This window comes from Pleurodeles waltl, chromosome 1_2, assembly GCF_031143425.1.
Source record: "Pleurodeles waltl isolate 20211129_DDA chromosome 1_2, aPleWal1.hap1.20221129, whole genome shotgun sequence".
NCBI classification, from domain to species: Eukaryota; Metazoa; Chordata; class Amphibia; order Caudata; family Salamandridae; genus Pleurodeles; species Pleurodeles waltl.
In genome coordinates this window covers 334,195,006-334,219,426 of record NC_090437.1, presented here as the reverse complement: position 1 = coordinate 334,219,426, position 24,421 = coordinate 334,195,006, and the positions used below count along the sequence as shown (strand labels likewise).

Sequence of the window (24,421 nt, the reverse complement as noted above, 5' to 3'; positions counted from 1 at the left end):
TCGACATAAAGTCGCTGCTGTCTAGAAATTATTTCCACTCTTCTCATCAAAAGTAAAAAAAATATTAATTGACAGCCTCAGAGGTTCACTGAATGTCAAGCACACCGAAGGAGAATAAAGTATAGACCACAACAAGTCGGAGAGGGATGGGATGGCACACCTCTTCTTGCCATGCAATGCCCTTCATCACTGTATTAGAGGTTCCATCATGCCGATTGGTGAATTAACAGCTCAAAATCAAACGAAATGCAGAATCACAGTCTTACAATTTACATTGCAGTAGAAGTAGGGACACCTTTGAAGTCATAAGCAATTCTATTAGTGCATTTATTTTGTTACTTAAATACAAGGGATCGTAGCCTACCATGTGCAGAGATTTTTGTTTGATCTGACATTTTGCTAAGCGTTATTTTGGATTCCATACATCTAAGAAATGGACATAAGCGCCTTTTTTGATTTTAAGATGTTACACATGTTCTATTTTCAAAGAGCTAATTTTCTCTGTCAGTGCTGCTGGAAGATAAGCTACAAGACAACATCAAAGTGCTGCCTTTCCACTCATCGAATGAATTTACTAAGTGTCTTTGGCTTTTTACTAAGAATGATGTTGTTTGTAGGCTTTTTGGAGTTGGACTCTAAGATAAGCCCAACCTGCACAGACACAGGTTACCATTCATCACGTGGTTCCCAACTTCTCAAATGTGTGTCATGTTAAACCTCTATTATGCACTTTATTAAAGATTTTAAGAATGTGTAAAAGGCGAAGTGGTGGCACACACTTATACAAAACAATAACAGAACACTAACTATTTTATGACTTTGACTAACAGTGACAGACATTTTCCCATACCTTTTGATCATATGATCCTACCTTTAAAGTGTTTTTAGATTTATGTTGAGAATAGAATTGCGCTATTTGCTGTAGAACCTATTTTAGGGGCTGCGTCGGCATTCCTTGGGGTGGGGGAACTCTCGACTAGCGGAACAGTCAGATGTGAAACTGAACAGAACCAGCTTTGAAATCATATTCATATTCTTATCAGGTACAGTACAGGAAAGTACAATTTTTGTTCTTGATGTTGACTTTATAGCGAAAGATACTGATGGTGCAAGTTGACTGTGGGTTTCTTACTTGGTGTACTAATATTGATGACCAGGTGATCAAAATAGACTGGCCACTGAGCAGTGATTCTTCCTTGAAACTGACTAAGTGTAAACACTTTTCCTCATTCATTCCTGTCTGCAGGCAAAGCAATTTGAGATGGTTACCAAAGTCAGGCATGAAGCTTTTTTTTTATGTAGACATTAGAGTAGGCTATGGTGCTCCTGGGGCCGTATTACAGAAGTGCCCTGGGAACGCAACTGGCATGTGCACCCGCTCTGCACACCCCCGGGGCACTTTGGTATTACAGAAGGGGGCGTAGATGCCTGTGTGGCCCTTCTGTAATTTTGATATTGCTGGCGCACGTATATAGTACCAGCGCTATCACCAGAGGGTATTCCCTCATTTGCCTGGGGACATGGCCCCGTGCAAATGAGGGAATCCCTTTGCCTCTGTACCCCAACCATATTATGGACATGGGCGCAGAGGCAAAGAAGCTGTCAGGAGGTGCACTGACAGTGCGCCCCCTGATGGCAACCCTCTGGAGGGGGCTAACGGGCTCCTATGGACCCTCAGACACCCCTCTGCAGGCAGGTGCAGTAACTCCCTGCACCTGTCTGCAAGAGGATGTTTAATCCCCCTAGAAGGTGCAGGCATGTTGCCTCCTGCACAGTGAAACACGGAGTGGCTTTTAAGCAGCAGATCCATTTTTCACGTGAATGTGCTACCCAAAGACAGCGCAGATTCACCGCTGCCCTGGGGGCAGAGCATTCATGCGAATACGCCCCATTTTTCTTGTTTGCACCGGGTGCACCTTTTAAAAGGTGTTCTCGGCGCAAACAAGGAAACCGGGCCGTATGTGTGATACAGCCCCAGGATGTTGTCTAGTGGGCACAGGCACTGAATTATTACTCATGTGTGAATATTGACCCTGTATATCACCTCTGAGGCTTTCAAAGAGATAGACCCTAGTTTTATATGTTACTAATGGCCATTCAAGAAGGATGCAATGTATTATAGGTCTGTGTCTGATATAATGCTATGTAGAAATAGCCACTGGAGGAAGATGGCATGGCTAGAGGTGTACACATGCTGCAAGAGTTTGAACAATTTATTGGAAGCTAGACTGATTCAGTCAAGAACGTCAATAGATCCTTTGAAGAATTCCTGGAGTAGTTGACAGCTTTCTATACATTTTGATTCAATTAAGAGGTTCAAGGTGGTTCAGTAGGTTAACGGTTTGTTTACATGCAGGTTGTGTTTTTAGTAGGTGGGCCACTACAGCATTGATCAATTAGTCAGGCACAGTGACTTGGTATACTGATCAATCATTACATGTGTTTAATTCGGGGGGTAATGTTTATCTGTTCTTAATTGCAGTTTCAAGAGAATGATGCTGACCACGTTTTGAAGGTATTTTGAGAATTTGAGATAGAATTCTTCTGCCACTGGTCCTAAAGGCTGCAAGGGAGGCTTTGATCTTGGGCTTTGGGAAGGCGTAATAGGTTTGTACTGGTGACTGGCTGGTGATATGTATTATAATATTTATTATATTTATGACATCATTTGTTCCATTAATACGATGGTGATTTTCATTTGGTGTAGTTTATAATGTCTTCGTATAATGCAAATAGCTTCTCACTTTCATTAGTGGTCTCGAAGTTTTCATGCATTAGATGAGTTCTTCCTAATTTCTCTTAGTTACGATTTTGGAGAGCAGTGTGATTGAAGTGTATCGAATTACCATTAATGATATTTCAGGATCCTTTCCCTTCTTTCAATGGCTGTTCAATTTGTTTAAAAAATCATGCCTGGTTTGCCTCCTGTTTTGGTTAATTTTTTTCAGAGATTACCATTTTGAAATAGCATGTATCCAGTAGTTCGTTGGGGACATGCCTTTTTGCTGTCTGTCGTGGGTGATAGCTTATATTTCTTAGAACATTATGTTATGCTGTTATGTTATGCAGATTTGTAGAGTGCACAATCCCCTGGGAGGGTTTCCTAGTGCTGAGTAGTCCTGAGCCTAGCCATACCTAGGCCTACTTGAGACAATTCAAAAAGCCAGGTCTTAGCTTTTTGTGAAGTTCATGCTTTAGCCGACATCTTTTTCAGTGGCTTCTAGGTTATTGATTCTGATGGAGGGACGCTTTGACTGTATGATTTGTTGCCCACAATTATTAGAGATTATGGAATGACTTTACCTCATTCAATGGAGACCACATCCAGTGTGTGACCTGCTAAGCCTGTGGGTTTGTGTTGGGAGAACTCAAAGCTGGATGTTAGTGGTTAGATTTTGTGCACTGCAATCCACATCTTTGGGTCTATTAATGTATTTTTTTAAATAGTGACTGAAGAGTTAATGATGTCTTTTAAAATGTCATCAATGTTCATCTAACATGTAATCAGTGATGTAATATGCAAGGTCATAAGCAGTGGTTGGCGAGGCTACAATTTATAGTTAGCTCAATAAACTATAACTTGCAAATGTCAGTGTTTTTTTGATTTTTGAGCTTTACACTGTGTTATTTTTAGTATAACGTCACTTTAATCTTTGTTTTTTTTCCCCGTGAATTTCTAGAGTAGTTGACCATTAACTTAATCAACTGCACACAGCCTTTAGCCATGTGCATCGGAGAGTTGATCCAGGTCAACATCATGAAGTGAGAGGGGTGGGGCCACCAATGGGCCAAGTCATGGATGAAAATATGTTGAGACACATCTAAATAGACTAAAATTATCTGATTTTACAGAGTAAAGCATTATAAATTAGAGTGTACGTGCGAACACGAGAATGCAGATACTAGCAAATAACCTCACATCATCCCTGAATTTGGGGGTCCCCATTAGTGCAACATTGTATTGCCTCGTGCTTGTTTTCAGTTAACCTTAGGTGAAAAGAGTGGTAGAATAATAGTAAACAAACTCATACATAAAAAAAGCAAAGATTATGTAGCAAAAACGTAGGTCTGCTCGATTGATTCTGGAATATGAAATAAAATAGCTCACTTTACCTCCTTCAACTCTGCAGTCTCCATCTCCACCCCTTCGTGCTGGGCCAGGGCTCGGTGTCCTCCATTTTCTCCACGGAGAACCAGGATATTGGGCTGATCCCGGTGATCCTACATTTAGAAATATAATTCAAAGTGCTATTGAAAATGTTTTAATATAAAAAAATCTCATTAAAACTACATGATGGTTTCATGAAACTTGGAGTAAAACTTTTGTTATAAATTGTTGTGTTTCATTTTGAAATCAAATGCAGGAAATATGTGTACCAAAGTATTTTTTGTGCTGGAACGTTTTCTGTTTTTTTTTTTTCTGGATTTATTTTTGGACAAAATGAGTAAAACTTACTTTGTTATTAAGAAATTTCTTAATTTTGACAGGTCAGAAGCTGCAAGATTCAGATGATTTCGACGATTATTATGAGGGGGAACATGGCGGCCAGCTGAAAACGCCTTGAATCCTCTAGCGCTCACAGTTGCAAAATGTAAGGAATACAAGTCATATCACTACATTCGGGTCCGGTGTTTTCTCTGCTGCCTGGGATCCCAGTAAACGGATGTCTAGAGAGAGGCAGCCTTCCCTGGAGTGAGGTTGCATGGGACTATGGTCTGAGGCAGCAGTGAGCCTCTGTGAGGACCAGCGAGCCTCAGTACAGATCTGCTTTCAGGGCACACCGAGTTGAGTCAGCACTGGAGGGGTCGGTCCAGCACAGCTTCGTGCAGAAATCACGCCGGGAGAAGAAAAGAGAGAAGAGAAAAGTAGGAACCATATGAGCTCAGTACACAGGCTCGGGGCAGCCGGAGGAAAGAAGTCCTGTGAGTCCCCCCTCAGTAAATAGAAGAGTTAAGGGGGCCAGGTTAGTGAAATCAGGGGCTGGAAGCTCTGTGGAAGTCCAACAGGGTCCTGCCACAAATAGATACGCTCTTAGAACTAAGAATAGTCTCTGAGGCTAAAGCAGTGACAACGGACCAGAACCTGTCCCTGGTCCTTTACTGCGTCTTATCAATAAGAGTGAAGGGAGCAAGCGGAGCAACAAGGATACAGGGAGGCATACTGCTCAGGGCGTGAATGTAAGTTTTGCATTGGCTTCACTCTGATCACAAGATAGACAGAAGTCTAAAGCTTCTCTGGGCAGAGAGATTAAACTAGCAGAGCGCACTAAGATTACCCCTTCCTTAAAATCCTTTTTTAAGGTGCAATCTAAAAGGCAGGCGGAGACTGAGAGGTCAGAAGGGGCCAATATCATTATAGAGGCATACAAGCAGGGTCCTGTGGAGAGCTTGGCAAGCACTAGAATCAGTAATAGATTTCATTTACTAACAAATGAAGGGTCACCTGGCCAAACTCAGCTTCAAGGCACACATTTGCAAACCTCAAGCACCGAGCCCCGAGACCCTGGGCTCTGGAAGTCAGCTAGTGATTGAAAGGGCACTAGTAAGCTTAACAGAGGAGATCAGAGTCAAGTTTGCAATATCAGAAAACAACCAAGGAAGAATACCATAAGTAAGTGACACTTTAGAACAGTGGTTCACAACCTGTGGACCGGGGATCCCTGGGGGTCCACAAAGCCTCCTTACAGGGTCCGCAACTGCTTAGAAAATTAAATAATATTAACAGATTAGGTCCTCAGCTTTCAGTAATGACTCAGTGGGGGTTCCCAGATTCCAATAATGATTCAGTGGGGGTCCCTGGGTTCCAGTATTGATAAAGTGGGGGTTCCCATAAGTCAAAAGTTTGGGAACCACTGCTTTAGAGGTTAAAATAAATACCCTAATGGGGAGAGTGGGGTGATGGAAGCCTCTACAGAACAGCTTATTAAGGAGATTGAAGCTTATTGCAGTAAAATTCGAGCATTAAAGACAGGGGAGAAAGAACTTCAAGATAAAATAAAATCCATGGAAAACAATGCAAGACACAATAATATCAAGGCATTAAACATTCCAGAAGGTTTAGAAGGAGAAGACCTTAAGATCTTCATGATAAACCTGCTCAAAGAGTTTATCCCTTTCAGCGATCCGATACAGCTTGAGGCTGATACACAGAGGATTCTTTGAGATCCTTTTACAAAGAAACCAAATAGTAAAACTCAAGGAAAATCCTGATAAATTTCAAGTGAAAGAAAGAATTCTGTAGCCTTAAAAGCTGGCAAGTTTGCAAAAGGAGGATAGTCTTTTCGGGTTAGGTCAGATATCTCTAGGGACACACATGGCAGAGAGTGGGAGTTGGAGAAGCACATTTCAGAGCTCAGGATCCTGGGGGCCACTGCCAAATGAGGTTGAGAAGAGATGCAGAACAATAAAATGCACAGTGTAAGAAACCCGAAGGAGGTGGAAAATCTTATAAAACTGATTAAAGTGTACCAGAATTCAAAATAGAGTACTGGGGAAGAAGAGGGTTTATAGAGAATACCCGACATGGTTTCAGGGAGGGTTCCGCCGAGAGTACAGAGGGTTCTTTTAAACACATGAAGAAGGTGGTTTGATCGGAGTCACCGGGTGGGTAGAATATGGGGAATAATGAAAAATAAAAAAGTCCTCTTTTGCATATAGGCAATACTTTAAAATCAAAAGGCAAAGCAGTAAAGAGCAAAGGGAAGACACGTCCCTTTAGAATATGATGTTAGATTTGGCAAATAATGTACTGTTAAAGGTACTAACTTGGAATGTGATTGGCCTTAGGTTTAATAGCAGGAGGAGGAAAAGTTTGGAATATCTGAGACATTCAGTTAATGATGTTTTAATATTACAGGAGACTCATCTTTTGCAAGAAGAATGGAAGGATATTATAAAGAGACAAAAGTGGATTCAGCATTGCCTGTGCACCAATCAAAAGTGCTGCGTTAAGGGAATGGCAATTGACTTATTTTTGGTCGATATTAGATTAGGTAAAAGAGTCAAAAGGGTGGAGCATTGGCTGGCTTACCTTTCAGATCATTCCACTGTGAGGTTAGAACTGCTTCTCCCAGATGGTCTCTAGACAGAACTCTATTACTGGATTTGGCAGTGAGAGAATCGCTTAAAAAGGATACAAGAGAGTTTTTCCAACTCAATAAAAGTTCTGCTCCTATACATATTGTATGGGACACATATAAAACTTTTATTAGGGGGAGGATAATAAGCCTGGCAGCAATTAGACATAAGGAGTTACAGAACAGACTACGAGAGTTAGAAGCAAAACTTGTGAGACTTCAGTGAGAGGTTGAACTTACATATAATTCCCAGGAAGAAGTTGTTGTACAAGATAAAATTAGTAGAGCAAGAGCCGATCTAACAGATTATTTGGAAGGTATAACACGAAGGCGATGAGAGGCTAGTAAATGGCCCATTATGAGAACGGGGAGGGATATGGAAGTTATTGCCACGGAAGATGAGGGTGCGCTATCTAAGAACAACATTAAGGAAATTGAAGATAAAGGGTCGGGTAAACATTGTATTGAGGATTCAGATATAGAGCAAGCTTTTACTAATTTTTTTCAGGATGATTATAGAGAGGACTTAGAAGACTCTAAGGCCCAGATAGAGAATTACTGTAGGGGTGCATACATGTCATCATTGAATGCTGAATTAAAGCAGGGCTTATATCAGAGGATTAGCACAGAGGATGGCCTACTGAATGAACTGAATGTAGTCCTAAAAGATTAACTTATTCTGGGTCTAATGGAATTACTGAACAAAGCTTTTTTCAAGGGTCATGCCCTGCCACAATCCTGGGTTGAAGCCACTATTAGCTTAATTCTAAAATCAAATAAAAACCCTAAGATCTGTGAGTTATATAGACCAATCCTGTTACTTAACTGTGACTATAAGATGTACACGCAAGTGTTAGAGAAGAGATTGGAAAAGGTGATCAGAACTTTAGTTGATGAGGATCAGAAAGGGCTCATTAAGGGCCGGCAACTCCATGAATTAAACCATGACTTAGTCAGAGTGATTGATATGACTACAGAAAATATCTGCACTAACAATCATGACCTTTGACGTTGCTAAAGCCTTCAACAGGGCGAACTGGTCCTTTCTACACTATTTCATTCAACTATATAATCTAGGGCAGCAATTTGCAAGGGCAATGAGGCCAATTCATAAAAAGCCAACAGCAGAGATTGTAGTAAATGGGAAACTAACAACACAGATTCAAATAGAGAGCGGAACACAACAGGAGTACACACTGTCCCCCCTCCTTTTTAATCTATACATTGAGCCCTTAGCAAACATAATTAGAGAGAATCAGACCATTATACCTTTTAATTGCAATGGATGGAGGAAAGAAAATGTGCTCTATAGGCATGACCTGATGGTATACACACGAGACCCTGTAGGTTCTCTGCCAGTGATATTACGTATCTTGGATGAGTTTTGAAGAGTTACAGGCTATCTGGTTAATCAACAAAAGACAGAGGTAATGTCTAGGAACACTCATTGGGATAGCCCGCTTGTGAAAAAAAAAAGAAAATACTTAGGGGTTCAGATTGTGCAAGACATGGACAAAGTGGCTCAGATTAACTGTGATAGAATAATGATAGTAACCAAGAAATTATTGAAATAATGGAGCTGTCTCCACTCTCCTTAATAGGAAGGTCCAATTTGATCAAGATGATGATACTCCCAAAATTCACTTTTATTTTTAATGCAATCTCATTGTTTTTTAAACCGGAATGGATAAAGAAAATGCAGGGGGAGATAAGTAGCTTTATCTGGTCATGTGAGGGGGTAAGAAGTGCCTGTAGTAAGATAATGGTGGAAAATAAAAGGAGGTATAGCAGTTCCAGACTTCAGGCTGTATTGCTGGGCCTTCCAATTAAAAATTGTAAGAATTTTGCTATCCAGTCGCCTGTCTCTTCCTCCCTTATTTCAAGTGCTATCTAGTGATCTCCCTCAGGGAGGCAATTTGTTTCTCTCCAAATTCGGTCACCCCAAGTATTTTAAGAGAGTCAGGCTGAGAATTTTGGGCACAGCTTGCAAGCTCTGGGTTCAGGTTAGACAGTTTTTGGGAATACCCAATTACAGTGAACTTGGCCAATATGGGACTCTCTGGGAACTTCAGAGTCCCTGCAAGCTGTCTTAGCAGGTCCATTAATCAATGTGGGCATTCAAAAGTGGGGTCAACTGATTGTGGAGATCTTGTTAATTTCCTGGGATTATCTGTCTGAGATCACAAAACACAAACTGTGTAGATTCAAGTTTCTCCACCTGGAAAGCTGGGCACATGGTTTGGGTAAAGACGGAGAAGGCAACAGGGATTGTAAAGAAAAATACAAGGAAGTCCTCCTCAAAGCAGAGAAGTCTCCAAATGGTACAACAAGAAATAGAGGTAAGCCTTCCACTGGGGATTTTTGGTGTGCTAGATGGTGTTGAGTTCTTGCCAAGGTTACGGAGAACGCAGGCATCACTATTATTTGTATTAATTCTTCTTGCATGAAGAAAGATCTGTCTGAAGTGGGTGTCTCTCATACCCCTGCAGTATATGGTTTGGCTAATCTCTGCTCAACAAATTAACTGCTTGGATCGAAGCTGCCTTTCATCTAAGAGGGTTGAGATGTGGGAAGAATGGAAGCAATGGTATAAGACGGGGCTCACTGATAGGTGAGAGCACAAAGGAACCTCAGATTTCGGTCGAATGATTACAAAAAGGAAAGCAACTTGTAAAAGGAGAAGTACCAGGGTGCACAAGAGATTCTCCTATTGATGGTTGCAAGAGGTTTTGGACCAGGTACTGGGAAACTGTTGCTTGGTAGTGGTACTAAAGCATTTCCTATTAGACATACTTTAGATCCTACCTCTCTCCCTTTCTTTTTGCAAATCAGGACTAAGAAAATAAATCACATTTCTTAATCTGTTGGGCTGAAAAAATCAGCTATTTGAGCTTTGGTGGCAGAATTTGATATTTTCATGAAGTGCAAAATTATGAATTATCGCCAGTTCCAGACAGAGAATGTTCAACTTCGCACACCTCTAATTCAGGACTTTCTTTCTGCCCAGAGGACCATTTCTGAAAGTTATTTTTTCCATGCTGTTGGCTTATGTAAACAAAAAGAATACATTCTGGATCAAGTGATAATATCTTTGGTGTGGGTAGTCTATAGTACAGTAAGTGGTATTACAATTTTGCCTAGGGAATAGCCAGCAGGGGTAATTCCTGCCAGCAGTAAATCTAACAATAGCAAAGCACATGATTTTCTTTTTAGATGTTAATAAGGCATTATTTGTTTCCAACCACAGGTAATACGCCCTAGTGCTAAAAATAAATTACATTCAGAAGTTACAGTGTACATTCCAGGGATAGTTGCTGGAACCCTGTGGGGAAAACATTCCCTACCATTCCCTGTGTGTGAGGTGACATACCTGGCCTACATCAGCGGTAAAGACAGTTGGTTATGTTTTGCCAGGACTTAAGACCAGTTTAGAGATGATCCGTTTTGGGGTGATAAATATGACCATCCTTCTATAGTCAAATTTCTGCTAATGTGAAATAATCTGTGTAAAATCACATTCAGTGAAGTCCATAAATACTTTCTTGGTCATGCCACAATCAGGAATTACAGCCCATCGTGGTAAATATCCTTTGACTAAAACTATGTATGGTCCTAGGCTGTAATGAGCGTAACACAAGTTCATAATAGGCAATAGTAGTGAATTTGCAATAATAACCATCAACAAAACAAACACTCTAAATTTTGCTCTACAGATGCTTAAATTACATCCTCAAATACATAAAACTATTTACCATCTTCTAGAATGTAATTCTTGAGACCAACAATAAACACACTCCCCTAGATTCAGTACGGTTTTGTATTCTCAGTTATGCTCCCCATTTGTGTCTCAAAATGAACAATAGATGATTTGAACAGTGAAATTCCAACGTATGATATTGTTAATATTCACTTCCTTCTTATAGCACTTTTACTACGCTTTTTGAATCATTGTACATACTAGAAGTTGTTATTACTGATCTGATACTGATGGCACTCCTTTGATGATGCTTAGGAGGGAAAATGCAGGGTTAGCCCTGCCCATAAATAAACCTGCAAGCAGCAGGCTGCATACCTGTTTGACTTTTCATCCTTGGCGTGGTCTCCCTTAACTTTTTGCCTATGTTTCCCTGGTTGTTGATGTGTGCTGGAATCTATTTTTGCTGTTTTTGTTACTCTGGGCATGTTACCACTGCTAACCGGTGCTAAAGTGCAAGTACTCCTATACAAAATGTGTATGTAATTGGTTCATCCATGATTGGCATATTTGATTTACTAGTAAGACCCTAGTGCAGTGCACTAGAGGTGCCCAGGGCCTGTAAATCAAATGCTACTAGTGGGCCTGCATCACAGCAGCTACACAAGTAGCTCTGTAATCATGTCTCAGACCTACCACAGCAGTGTCTGTGTGTGCAGGTTTTAACTATAAATTCGACTTGGCAAGTGTACCCACTTGCCAGGCCTAACCCTTCACTTTTGATTTTTTCAGCCCTTACAGTGTATGGTTAAGGTAGGACATATAGTAATGTGTATTATATGTCCTGACAGTGAAATAGTGCTGAATTTGTTTTTCACTGTTGCAAGGCCTGTCCCTCTCATAGGTTAACATAGGGGCTACCTTTAAATATGATTAAAGTGTAGATTCACTTTGGGAGCGGATAGACATGTGGAGTTTGGGGTCTCTGAGCTCACAATTTAAAAACACATATTTTAGTAAAGTTAATTTTAAGATTGTGTTTTTGAAAATGCCACTTTTAGAAAGTGAGCATTTTCTTGTTTAAACCATTTCTGTGACTCTGCCTGTTTGTGGATTCCCTGTCTGGGTCAGTTTGCAAAAGGAGGATGGTCTTTTCGGGTTAGGTCAGATATCTCTAGGGACACACATGGCAGAGAGTGGGAGTTGGGGAAGCACAATTCAGAGCTCAGGATGCTGGGGGCCACTGCCAAATGAGGTTCCCGTTACTCTAGAAGAGATGTAGAACAATAAAATGCACAGTGTAAGAAACCCGAAGGAGGTGGAAAATCTTATAAAACTGATTAAAGTGTACCAGAATTCAAAATAGAGTACTGGGGAAGAAGAGGGTTTATAGAGAATACCCAACATGGTTTCAGGGAGGGTTCCGCCGAAAGGACAGAGGGTTCTTTTAAACACATGAAGAAGGTGGTTTGATCAGAGTCACCGGGTGGGGAGAATATGGGGAATAATGAAAAATAAAAAAGTCCTCTTTTGCATATAGGCAATACTTTAAAATCAAAAGGCAAAGCAGTAAAGAGCAAAGGGAAGCCACGTCTCTTTAGAATATGATGTTAGATTTGGCAAATAATGTACTGTTAAAGGTACTAACCTGGAATGTGATTGGCCTTAGGTTTAATAGCAGGGGGAGGAAAGTTTTGGAATATCTGAGACATTCAGTTAATGATGTTCTAATATTATAGGAGACTCATCTGTTGCAAGAAGAATGGAGCATTGGCTGGCTTACCTTTCAGATCATTCCACTATGAGGTTAGAACTGCTTCTCCCAGATAGTCTCTAGACAGAACTCTATTACTGGATTTGGCAGTGAGTGAATCGCTTAAAAAGGATACAAGAGAGTTTTTCCAACTCAATAAAAGTTCTGCTCCTATACATATTGTATGGGACACATATAAAACTTTTATTAGGGGGAGGATAATAAGCCTGGCAGCAATTAGACATAAGGAGTTACAGAACAGACTACAAGAGTTAGAAGCAAAACTTGTGAGACTTCAGGGAGAGGTTGAACTTACATATAATTCCCAGGAAGAAGTTGTTGTACAAGATAAAATTAGTAGAGCAAGAGCCGATCTAACAGATTATTTGGAAGGTATAACACGAAGGCGATGGGAGGCTAGTAAATGGCCAATTATGAGAACGGGGAGGGATATGGAAGTTATTGCCATGGAAGATGAGGGTGGCGCTATCTAAGAACATCATTAAGGGCATTGAAGTTAAAGGATCTGGTAAACATTGTATTGAGGATTCAGATATAGAGCAAGCTTTTACTAATTTATTTCAGGATGATTATAGAGTAGACTTAGAAGACTCTAAGGCCCAGATAGAGAATTACTGTAGGGGTGCATACATGTCATCATTGAATGCTGAATTAAAGCAGGGCTTATATCAGAGGATTAGCGCAGAGGATGGCCTACTGAATGAACTGAATGTAGTCCTAAAAGATTAACTTATTCTGGGTCCAATGGAATTACTGAACAAAGCTTTTTTCGAGGGTCATGCCCTGCCACAATCCTGGGTTGAAGCCACTATTAGCTTAATTCTAAAACCAAATAAAAACCCTAAGATCTGTGAGTCATATAGACCAATCCTGTTACTTAACTGTGACTATAAGATGTACACGCAAGTGTTAGAGAAGAGATTGGAAAAGGTGATCAGAACTTTATTTGATGAGGATCAGAAAGGGCTCATTAAGGGCCGGCAACTCCATGAATTAACCCATGACTTAGTCAGAGTGATTGATATGACTACAGAAAAAATCTGCACTAACAATCATGACCTTTGACGTTGCTAAAGCCTTCAACAGGGCGAACTGGTCCTTTCTACACTATATCATTCAACTATATAATCTAGGGCAGCAATTTGCAAGGGCAATGATGCCAATTCATAAAAAGCCAACAGCAAAGATTGTAGTAAATGGGAAACTAACAACACAGAGTCAAATAGAGAGCGGAACACAACAGGAGTACACACTGTCCCCCCTCCTTTTTAATCTATACATTGAGCCCTTAGCAAACATAATTAGAAGGAATCAGACCATTATACCTTTTAATTGCAATGGATGGAGGAAAGAAAATGTGCTCTATAGGCATGACCTGTTGGTATACACACAAGACCCTGTAGGTTCTCTGCCAGTGATATTACGTATCTTGGATGAGTTTTGAAGAGTTACAGGTTATCTGGTTAATCAACAAAAGACAGAGGTAATGTCTAGGAACACTCATTGGGATAGCCCTCTTGTGAAAAAGAAAAGAAAATACTTAGGGGTTCAGATTGTGCAAGACATGGACAAAATGGCTCAGATTAACTGTGATAGAATAATGATAGTAACCAAGAAATTATTGAAATAATGGAGCTGTCTCCACTCTCCATAATAGGAAGGTCCAATTTGATCAAGATGATGATACTCCCAAAATTAACTTTTATTTTTAATGCAATCTCATTGTTTTTAAACCGGAATGGATAAAGAAAATTCAGGGGGAGATAAGTAGCTTTATCTGGACATGTGAGGGGGTAAGAAGTGCCTGTAGTAAGATGCTGGCGGAAAATAGAAGGAGGTATAGCAGCCCCAGACTTCCGGCTGTATTGCTGGGCCTTCCAATTAAAAAATGTAAGAATTTTGCTATCCATTCGCCTGTCTCTTCCTCCCTTATTTCAAGTGCTAACTAGTGATCTCCCTCAGGGAGGCAATTTGTTTCTCTCCAAATTCGGTCACCCCAAGTATTTTAAGAGGGTCAGGCTGAGAATTTTGGGCACAGCTTGCAAGCTCTGGGTTCAGGTTAGACAGTTTTTGGAAATACCCAATTATAGTGAACTTGGCCACTATGGGACTCTCTGGGAACTTCAGAGTCCCTGCAAGCTATCTTAGCAGGTCCATTAATCAATGTGGGCATTCAAAAGTGGGGTCAACTGATTGTGGAGATCTCGTTAATTTCCTGGGATTATCTGTCTGAGATCACAAAACACAAACTCTGTAGATTTAAGTTTCTCCAGCTGGAAATAATGTGTATTATATGTCCTGACAGTGAAATAGTGCTGAATTCGTTTTTCACTGTTGCAAGGCCTGTCCCTCTCACAGGTTAACATTGGGGCTACCTTTAAATATGATTAAAGTGTAGATTCACTTTGGGAGCGGATAGACATGTGGAATTTGGGGTCTCTGAGCTCACAGCTCACAATTTAAAAATACATCTTTTAGTAAAGTTGATTTTAAGATTGTGTTTTTGAAAATGCCACTTTTAGAAAGTGAGAATTTTCTTGTTTAAACCATTTCTGTGACTCTGCCTGTTTGTGGATTCCCTGTCTGGGTCAGTTTGGCAGTTGGTCTGGTTGCACCTCACACTAGACAGTGACACAAAGAGAGCTGGGGTGTAGTCTGCATTTCCCGAAGGGCCATCTGATGAGCCATCTGTGCTAGGAGGGAGGGGAGGAGTGGTCACTTACCCCTGAAAGGGCTGTGCTTGCCCTCATACAATGCAGTCTCCAACCCCCTGGTGTGTGTCTGGGACCTGGCCTGGGCAAGGCAAGATTTCACAAACAAGAGAGACTTTCCTTTGAAGCAGGCCTACTTCACAGGGCAAAATGGGTATAAGAATGGCACCCAAAACCACAGACTTTAGAACACTTCCAGAAACCAAGAGGAACCCCTGCCTGGAGAAGAGATGAGGAAGAAGCCTATGACTGTGCTTTGTGGAGCCCTCCTGCAGTTGCTGCTTCTGCTTGTGCTAGAAGGCAAAGACTGGACTTCGTGTTGCCTTCCTTCTTGTGAAGATCTCCAAGGGCTTCATTTAGAGCTTGCATGAGAAGCCTCTTCTCCTCCCTCATTGGGCTTTATCACTGCTGGCTTAGGTACTGTTTGCTCAGATGAGAAGTATTTATTCAACTGTCACTTATGACCTTGAGATGAAGATAAGGGTGAAATCAGTTTAAGAGCTATTCAGAAGTCTTAGAATGTTGTAGAGTTCATGACCAAAGAGCACTAATGAACTTTTATCGAATTAAGCCTCATGAGTGGAAATTCTGTCTGAACAGGGTGATAACAAATAAGAACTGAGATAGAAAAAGGGACACCTGAAATGCCTGTTTAGATGAAGGAATGCATTCATCTGCCTTTATCAATGTGGTTGGAGAGATTAAAGAATCTAGAAATGGTCTGCTAAATGTGAGGGTCTTTATACCAATTGCTGTGAATTAAAGGCCAGAACGTTTTTTAAAATGTATTTGGGTGCACAAAGTGACGTTTGGTCAGTAGAAAAGTTTAGTTCACCCATTGCGGTGATATATTCAGGCGTAACAGCATACAGGGTGACTGAACACAATAGGTAGGGTAAAAACCTTTTGTGGGTCAATAGACTAAAAGAACATAAAGTAATGCATTTTTTTAAAGGATGAAGCTCCCAATAGTTAAGTGCTCCTGATGTTTTGGCTTTGAATGATTTTGATTTCTAGAACTGACCGGGAAACAATAGCTGCAACGCCTCTTACTTAGTTGAAGCGGTCCTGGCAAGGACTTTTCCATCCATCAAGGAGACGATCCGTGAGATCATGTGCTGGACTTGTATCGTTTACTCTTGATCGAGTGTTCATTACTAGAGCTCGCAGAGAACTATACCAATTTCATTTTTGCACATACAATTCTAGGTTGATTAGGGCAAACCAACAACGAGTAATACAAATGCTCTGCTGTTGCTGCTGAAATGATGCATTTGATTGAAACGTACAAAGCATACAGATATAAATTGCACATGGTCTTTTTTCAATTAGATCTCTTCTCATCAGCTTCTACGCCTTTCAGCAATATTTGAACCAGGGAAAGGAGGGGTTGTGAGGGTTGCAGCGCCGTTTGAAATCCCTTAAACTATTCCCGAGCTCTTGGAAGCGCCCGGTTGAAGGTCTGTGGTTGGTAGATCGCAGGAGTTGCTTGCACTTTGCTGTACATTTCAGGGGTTTCTTTTTTTGGAGTCGTCAGGCATATGTGTGTGTCAGCTATTATGCTGACAAAAAGGCCTGTAGGTCGCCTTGCAACCACTCTGCTTTATTCAAATGCAACTATTTATCTTTTAAAAACACTTATGATTACAAAGGTTGCAATCTGACACTTCCTGAGTCAAAAAAACGTGGGTGGTCGTTTGTTACATTTACGGTTTTTTAATGAGATGTCATCACTGCTAGGTTTTTTTCTCCCCCTCACCTGCTCTTATAAGTCCTTCTTTTCTGTATTCAGGAAGCTTTTAAATTAACACCTTTTCTTAACTGATGTCATAACTACATCAGACTATTGGCAAATACATGTCTTTTTCATAGGCTGGAAGCAGCACATCTCCATTGTTAAGCATTGGTTTTACACACGACATTTCGGTCCAGTTTCATTAACAGAAATGTTGAGTGTAACATGGCTAGACTTCACTTTAACAAAACATTAAGTACATTAATGAATTGGCCTTCTCCTATGCGGCCAATCATACATTTACGAGTAGGAACATATTAGGGGAAACATTTCTGCAGTTGCCATGTGTACTGGAGGCTATTGGCTTTTTTAAATTGCTATTTTGTTGCAGAATCGTTTTTGATGTGGGAACCGAAGCAGGATTGTGTTATGTTTACGTGTGCTCAGTTGTATTATGTACAGCATGCCTTATCTTATTTCCCCTGATTAGCGGACAGGTCTGAATCCATGCCAGATTTTCAGGATATCTATATAGGATACATTTACATACGATGATTTTAAATTGAGGTCATTTACAGTGTCAGCAGTAGTTTTTTTTTAATTAGCTCTGGATCTAGCCCTCCTGGACTTTCAATTGACACCCCTAGATTAGGGTATTATTTGCAAACTTGTAAAACGTCTTTTGTTAGGGACAGGATTAGGATCAGGTCTTAACCTTAAAGAGCTTGAATTAAACCTAGCCTTAATCTTAAAATAGCTAATCCGCGGTTCTAGCCACATATTACTGGCCAATAGGTCGGTTGTGTCATACATCAATGACATATCCTGAACTGATAGTAAGTACAAGAGTGTCATATATGATGGTTTGTCCCAACTATAGCACTGAAGCACTTACTTATTTCCAAGTTCAGTAAAGCAACAAAAAAGCCATGGTTCGAATTTCGTGAGTCAATGGTTCTTTTTTAAAATGATTTATTCATACAAACACAAATTAAATGACACTACATCAAAATATGCAATACCGCAAAATCAAGGACCAATTGGGAATAATGGCTTAACATTTGAGCTTCACTTCTTCTCTCTTGGGTTTAGTAAATATACTTTCAGTACTTAATATGTATTACTGCTGAGACACTAGGCCTCACAATCAGGGGACACTTCAAAAGCCACAGCCACCAAAGAGGATGCAGGCTGCTTCTGAAATTCTTTTAACAGTAGATAGTTTGCAGGTTAGGGTTGGCAGGAAGCTCTGAATCCTCCCTACCCTTACAGGGGATAGGGACATTGCAGATGGTGCTATACTTCAGATGGCACAATCTGTCCTCAAGAAGTGACTAGTAGAAGTAGAAGAGAGGCAATCAAGTGCTGAAGATTCTTCAAAGGTGTTGGACCAGCAGGAAAAGGAAGGCACATTATAGGGAAAGAAGTAACCATTCCATTAGTAGATTTCTAAAGTATAAGGAGAAACCCAAGAGAAAATGATTTCCCATATTTCATCTACTCCAAGAGAATCACTAGAAGAAGATGCTTGACTTGATAAGAGAGCAACTGATGATTGTAAGTCATCACATGACCTTGATAAAGCATCATCCTCTGATACTGTGTCTACTTCATTTGACTTCTGTATCAGAAGTAAACCATATAACCCAACCCATGGCCGACATTGTGACCCCCTTTATTACAGACTCATTTAACCTCCTCAGAATAAGGCTGGTTTAAACACTAAACTGTATAATTTTGATTGGGTCTTGTTTATCAAACAATTAAATTTTATCTGTCCTCAAGAAATTTGGCTTCTCCCAATACAATATTAATGGTTACATTTTGTATTCCAACCTAGCTATTCCGTCAAAATCTGGTTGGGCTAAGGGTGGTTCACTTCTTCTTGTTTCGTTTTGTTACCTAGGGAAAATGTCATGTTTTTACTCTGACTCACTACATTATTTCCAATTGCTCTGTGTAGTGTGTGGTGGTTCACATAACATTTTTGTGGCTAATTGATTTTAACCAAGACACTACAGATATTATGAATTCTCATGACCGTGCCCTTGAGAAATGCTTGGATGCTGAAAGGAAAAATCTGTTTATTATAAGGGCTGGGGATTTTAATGTTCATCTTTGACCATCACCTTCCAATGTTGTCACTGGAGTATCAAATCCAAATGGGGAAGATCAATCCCATTTTTTTCATTAATCACACAGTGAAGCCTCGAATTGCATTTTGGTCAAACATAATATGTTTTTTCTCTCTGATGCTTGTCCCATTGCTCCCTCGTTGGCACATCCATTATTGGAAGGGTACTGTTTAGTATCATTGATTTCATCTTCTTTTCCAAAGATAATAGTGCATTTGCATCTAATTTTCCCCCTTTTAGTATCTATTTGCCTGGGCTATATGCCATGTTTAACTATCATAATGACCCCAACACTTAAGGGCATCAAAAACAAACGGGGTATTGCTAAAGCAGGGTTTTGTTATTCCAACACGTTTGCCATCTGATTTATTGACCCCAAATGTAGCAAGTTATTTTACTGTCTAGAACTTGCAGATGCCACAGTAGTTATAAAATCGTTTGACATTCTTTACAGAATGGCAAATAAACTTCTGAAAAATTGCCTTGTGTCAAGCAAAGGCACAGATGGCTAGGTGGTTAGAAACTTCGTGTTCTCGAGCTAACAAAATTGGTATATCTACTTTAAAAAATATACCACGAAATGGTTCTGAGGTACAGACTACAGACTAGGCTACAAAAACGCCCTACCTGTGGGATGAAGCCTGGGATTCATCATGGGTAGCCAGTGCTACAAATTACAATCATGCATTTTGGAAAGTGATTAATCCCCCCTTTATTAAAACAAGCCTTTGCTTCCGGACTGAATATCTTGTTTTCTGCAGAAAGTCGGGTGGCATATTTTCGTGGTGTTTATTCTAAGCCGCAGTCTGACACAACAACTGTCCTTTCTGGGGATGAGCCCTCAGATAATCTTCCTATTATCCTGACAATTGACATTTCTGATGGTATTTCCGCCATTCACATGGGCCATAAGGGCAAGGCCCCTGGTCCGGATGGGATGGCTATAGACGTTTATAAAAACAGCATCGAGCTCTGGACCCCTGTCTCGGTAAATGTTCTGAAGAGTACCATCAAGCACGGCCTGCCACCATCCTGGTTCAATTCTACAACAGTTCTTATATATATAGAATATTATATATATATATATTTTAGCTCAGAATCCAGATAACTCTATTCTTACAGATGTTCATTTCAGCTTTTGACAAGGGTTAGGTATCACTGAACAGTGTTCGAACGTGTACTCACTGATAAACATACCACAGCACAGAAAGGCTCTTTATACCTAGCCTTTATGGACCTAAACAGTGCATTTGACTGTGTTAATTGTTTAAAGCAGTGGTTCCCAACATGTGGTCCGCTGAACCTCAGGGGTCCACAACACATTCCCAGGGGGTCCGCAGGTCTGGGACCGCAGGAAGGCACTTCTCCAGCTGGGGCCTCTGGACAAAAACACTTGTGTTTTAATATTTCTTATTTCAGTTGTGCAGCAGTTTTAAAGGCACTGCAAAGTTCCTTGGAAACCAGCAGCTTTTGGGCAAAAATAAAAGCATGAAGCTAACTCTAGTGATTAATGTACCTGTTGGAGAGAGATGTGAGTTTTGTCTAGTGGCAGTTTTACCGCATCTAAGCTAGTGCAGATGGTTATTATGGCTGCTGCAAAGAACATTTATTATTAAAAAAAGTATTTTATGTGCATAGCACAGTATGTTACTGCTCTTGTTACAGAGATTCTTTTGTTACTGTGAGGTTCACAAGTTACAATTGTAATCAAGCACTGTGAGCAATGAACTGCCATCAAAGGGTTGCATGCAAACTGCATGGCACAAATTAGAAAGTTTGTTTTTTCCCCAGTCTCTCATTATCCTTATGCTGCTGGGAAAAAAACATGTTTGCTTGGGTAGAAATACATTCTTAATATTAACGTCAACACTAACCACTGTGTTATGTCCTGAATCCTGAGTTTGTGCTTCTCTACACCAAGCACTTTTTGAAAATGCTTACCAGTGTGGACGGCATGTAAATAATACACCTTGTAGTCACCTGAAAAGTGCTCCAACACCCTACACTGGTATGTGACATGCTATAAAACAAAACGAATTACATGTGACAGAGAGGCTATTGAGATATGAGAGGCCCTTATGGTTTTACTTCCTTTCCCCACCACGTATTTATGTGAAAAAGCTTTCTCAGATCTTCTGTACCTAAAAAATAAAAACAGAAATCGCTTGGGAAATGTAGAATGTGACCTGAGGATTCAGCTTTCCTAAATAAAACCAAACATTAAAAAGTTAGTCGCTGAAATGAAGCGCAAACCTTCCCATTAAAATGTTTTTTATTTTTGCACATTTTTTCAATATAAAATTATTATGGGGGTCATTCTGACCCTGGCGGGCGGCGGTTGCCGCCCGCCAGGCGGGAACCGCCATTCGGCCGCCCCGCGGTCAAAAGACCGCTGGGGCCATTCCAACTTTCCCGCTGGGCCGGCGGGCGCTACCTAAGCGGGAAAGGGGCCTGCAACACAGAAGCCGGCTCCGAATGGAGCCAGCGGTGTTGCAGGTGCGCGACGGGTGCAGTTGCACCCGTCGCGCTTTTTACTGTCTGCTAAGCAGACAGTGAAAAGCAGGCTGGGGCCCTGTTAGGGGGCCCCAGGACACCCGTTCCCGCCATCCTGTTCCTGGTGGTGAAAACCGCCAGAAACAGGCTGGCGGGAAGGGGGTCAGAATCCCCATGGCGGCGCTGCTTGCAGCGCCGCCATGGAGGATTCTCCCAGCCGGGGTTAATCCGGCGGGAAACCGCCGGACCCGGCTGGGCGACCGCGGCTGTACCGCCGCGGTCGGAATGACGTTTGAAGCACTGCCAGCCTGTTGGGGGTGCTTCCGTCATCAGCCACCCTGGCGGTCTATGACTGCCAGGGTTGGAATGAGGGCCTATATCTTTAGTAATTTGAGTATTTGTTTGGTCTGTACTTGTTTGTGTATTTTTTGAGAATTACTGTTATAATGTTTGAAATTTAAATGTAGTGGCGGCTCCTCCGCTATGGTGGAGGAGTGTCGCCCCCACCAGCAACACCATCTGCAAACCTTTCACAATAAAACGATAATAAACTATGTTTATTATCATTTTATTGTACAAGGGGCAGAGCCATGGGGCGTGACAGGGACCAAGGGGGAGTGCACAGCACTCCCCTCAGTGCGCATGTATGTTTGGCCAGCCATCTCGGACCAGCCAAACACACATGCGCACTGGGCTCTCTCCAACCCGGCACTGCGTTGCTGGGTTGGAGACAGCAGGCAGAGGCTCCCACTCTGCCTCGGAGCACCAAGCCACGACTCTCCGGCCAATCCTTACACTGTTTTCATTCTGCCAGCAGTATGAAATCTGCATTAGGATTGGTGGCAGGGAAGGCTGAGAGCCTGTGCCTGCTGTGAGGACTGGGGCGCAGCGTGGTGAAGGTGGCGAGGAAGATACTTTTTTTTTAGTTCCACCCCCCTCCCATGAGAGCTGCAACTGTTCAAGTGATTCAAATTGCTTGGGGTCCCCAGCTTCCATGAGTGATTCAATGGGGGTCCTCAGGTGTCAAAAGGTTGGGAACCACTGGTTTAAAGCATGTGTTTATGCTGGCTTCTTTTCTCTTCATGCTCTACATCAATGACCTTCAGAAGTGTCTGGATGCCAATGTATGCAATATTCCACAGCTAGGTGCACAGTCTATCCCTGTGCTTTTGTACGCCAATGACACTATAATCTTGGGTAGAATGGCCAATGGGCTTCAGTAACCTTGCACTTTTTCTGAATCAGCTGGGCCTAAAATTAAATTTGTCCAAATATATTTGTTATGATCTACATCCATAGGGCTATGAAAACTGGAACCCACATGATCTCTAGTGTTGAGATCAACAACTCTAGACTTTCTCATACCTAGGTGTCACAGTGGCTTATGCATGTAATTGGCACCATCTGCTTAACATTCAGAAAACACAATATCTTAGGATTACTGAACCACTTTCTAAGTCTGCCTCAAAACTCAAATGGAACTCAAAATTGGGCTCAAAACCTTTGAAAGAAATTGCTGACATTGCAAAGAGTTACTGCCTGCTTGTGGTTTCACATAGTGCACGTTTGTGGGGCTTTATTGATCTTTTTTGTATACAAAAAGGCAGAGAATGCCCTTTTCAAAAGATTGTCGTCTGTTCCCACTCTACCAGCTGTTCTACAAATATTTGTCAGTCAGAGCTTAGGCTCAACTATTTGGAGGATATCATCAAATTTTGCCCTTTAGAGCTGTGGATATCAATTTGAAGGAAGCCCGAAACTAGGTCAATCACTTAGTAATCAGCAACGTTTTGCAACTATATTCGACCTGGATAAATCAGAGCCATTCTGTGATCCCAAAGCTATCGCGGATGCTATTAATAGAATTTAGCTTGCTTTTCTAAAATATTTTTATAGATATTCCAAGGCTGAGTTGACAAGGCCCACAGTTACAACTCACTCTCTGTTATTTACCACTAATGCTAAGGAACCATATCTTATTTTGGTAGCAAATATGCAGCATAGATTTCTCCTGACGTGCTTCAGGCTAAGCAACGTTCATCTTTTGGTACGATTTGCCTTACTGGATGGACGAGCTGCTGCCTTGTCCTTGCGATCTGCTCTCTGCTCAGCCTACCTGCACTTTATATTTTTCTGTAAATTGTACAAAGCACCTAGGAAGCGTTATCTGATTCCTTTGCTCAGATCTCTAAATTTTAGACACGCTGGACCGGCTTTTTTTAAATTTACAACTGCTGTCATCATTAAAAAGTCATCAGAGTTCATTTGTGTAGTGAAGCTTATTTTCTTTCAGCAAGCTATTAAAATAAGGAGCATTTTGACACAGTAGGCATTATTTTGATTTATGCATTGTAAAACTGTGGCTGCTATCTATATGTGATGAGCATCCAACTGATGTATTGTCTCTAGGTTTTATATCTGTGATTGTGTACATGGAGTGGCTCTCAATTCTGATTAGCAATGTATTAGCTTGCAATTTTACATATTTACTGTTTTACTGGTTGTTTGAATGGTTATTAGCAGTGATTTTGATATTAGTCACTTCTCAAATTCTCTGAATAAATTCATTTTTTTATAAATGATATGAAGAACTGATTATGTATCTCTTAAGTTGTTTTTAAGCCAAAAAATAACAATTGAATTGAATTGAGTGCCAGCAGAATATGGAGTATTTCTCTCACCCAATAATCGGTGCAAACGCTTGTACTATGTTTTTGCATGTCTGTGTCATTTGCAAATTCAGCTGATATGAGGCGCCAACAACTTCCAAGGAATCCAGACTTTGTATTAAATATATTAGCAA

General features: G+C 40.9%; 1 protein-coding gene across 11 annotated transcripts in view; it reads right to left on the bottom strand.

Moving 5' to 3' along the window:
* SLC24A2 (solute carrier family 24 member 2) overlaps positions 1–24,421 on the bottom strand; it is a 775,567-nt gene that overhangs the window by 511,168 nt on the left and 239,978 nt on the right. For all 11 annotated transcript variants that reach the window (XM_069239201.1, XM_069239182.1, XM_069239223.1 and 8 more), the window contains exon 3: positions 4,114–4,221. In XM_069239201.1, coding sequence (XP_069095302.1) covers positions 4,114–4,221 — 108 coding nt within the window. The remainder of the gene's footprint in view (positions 1–4,113; positions 4,222–24,421) is intronic.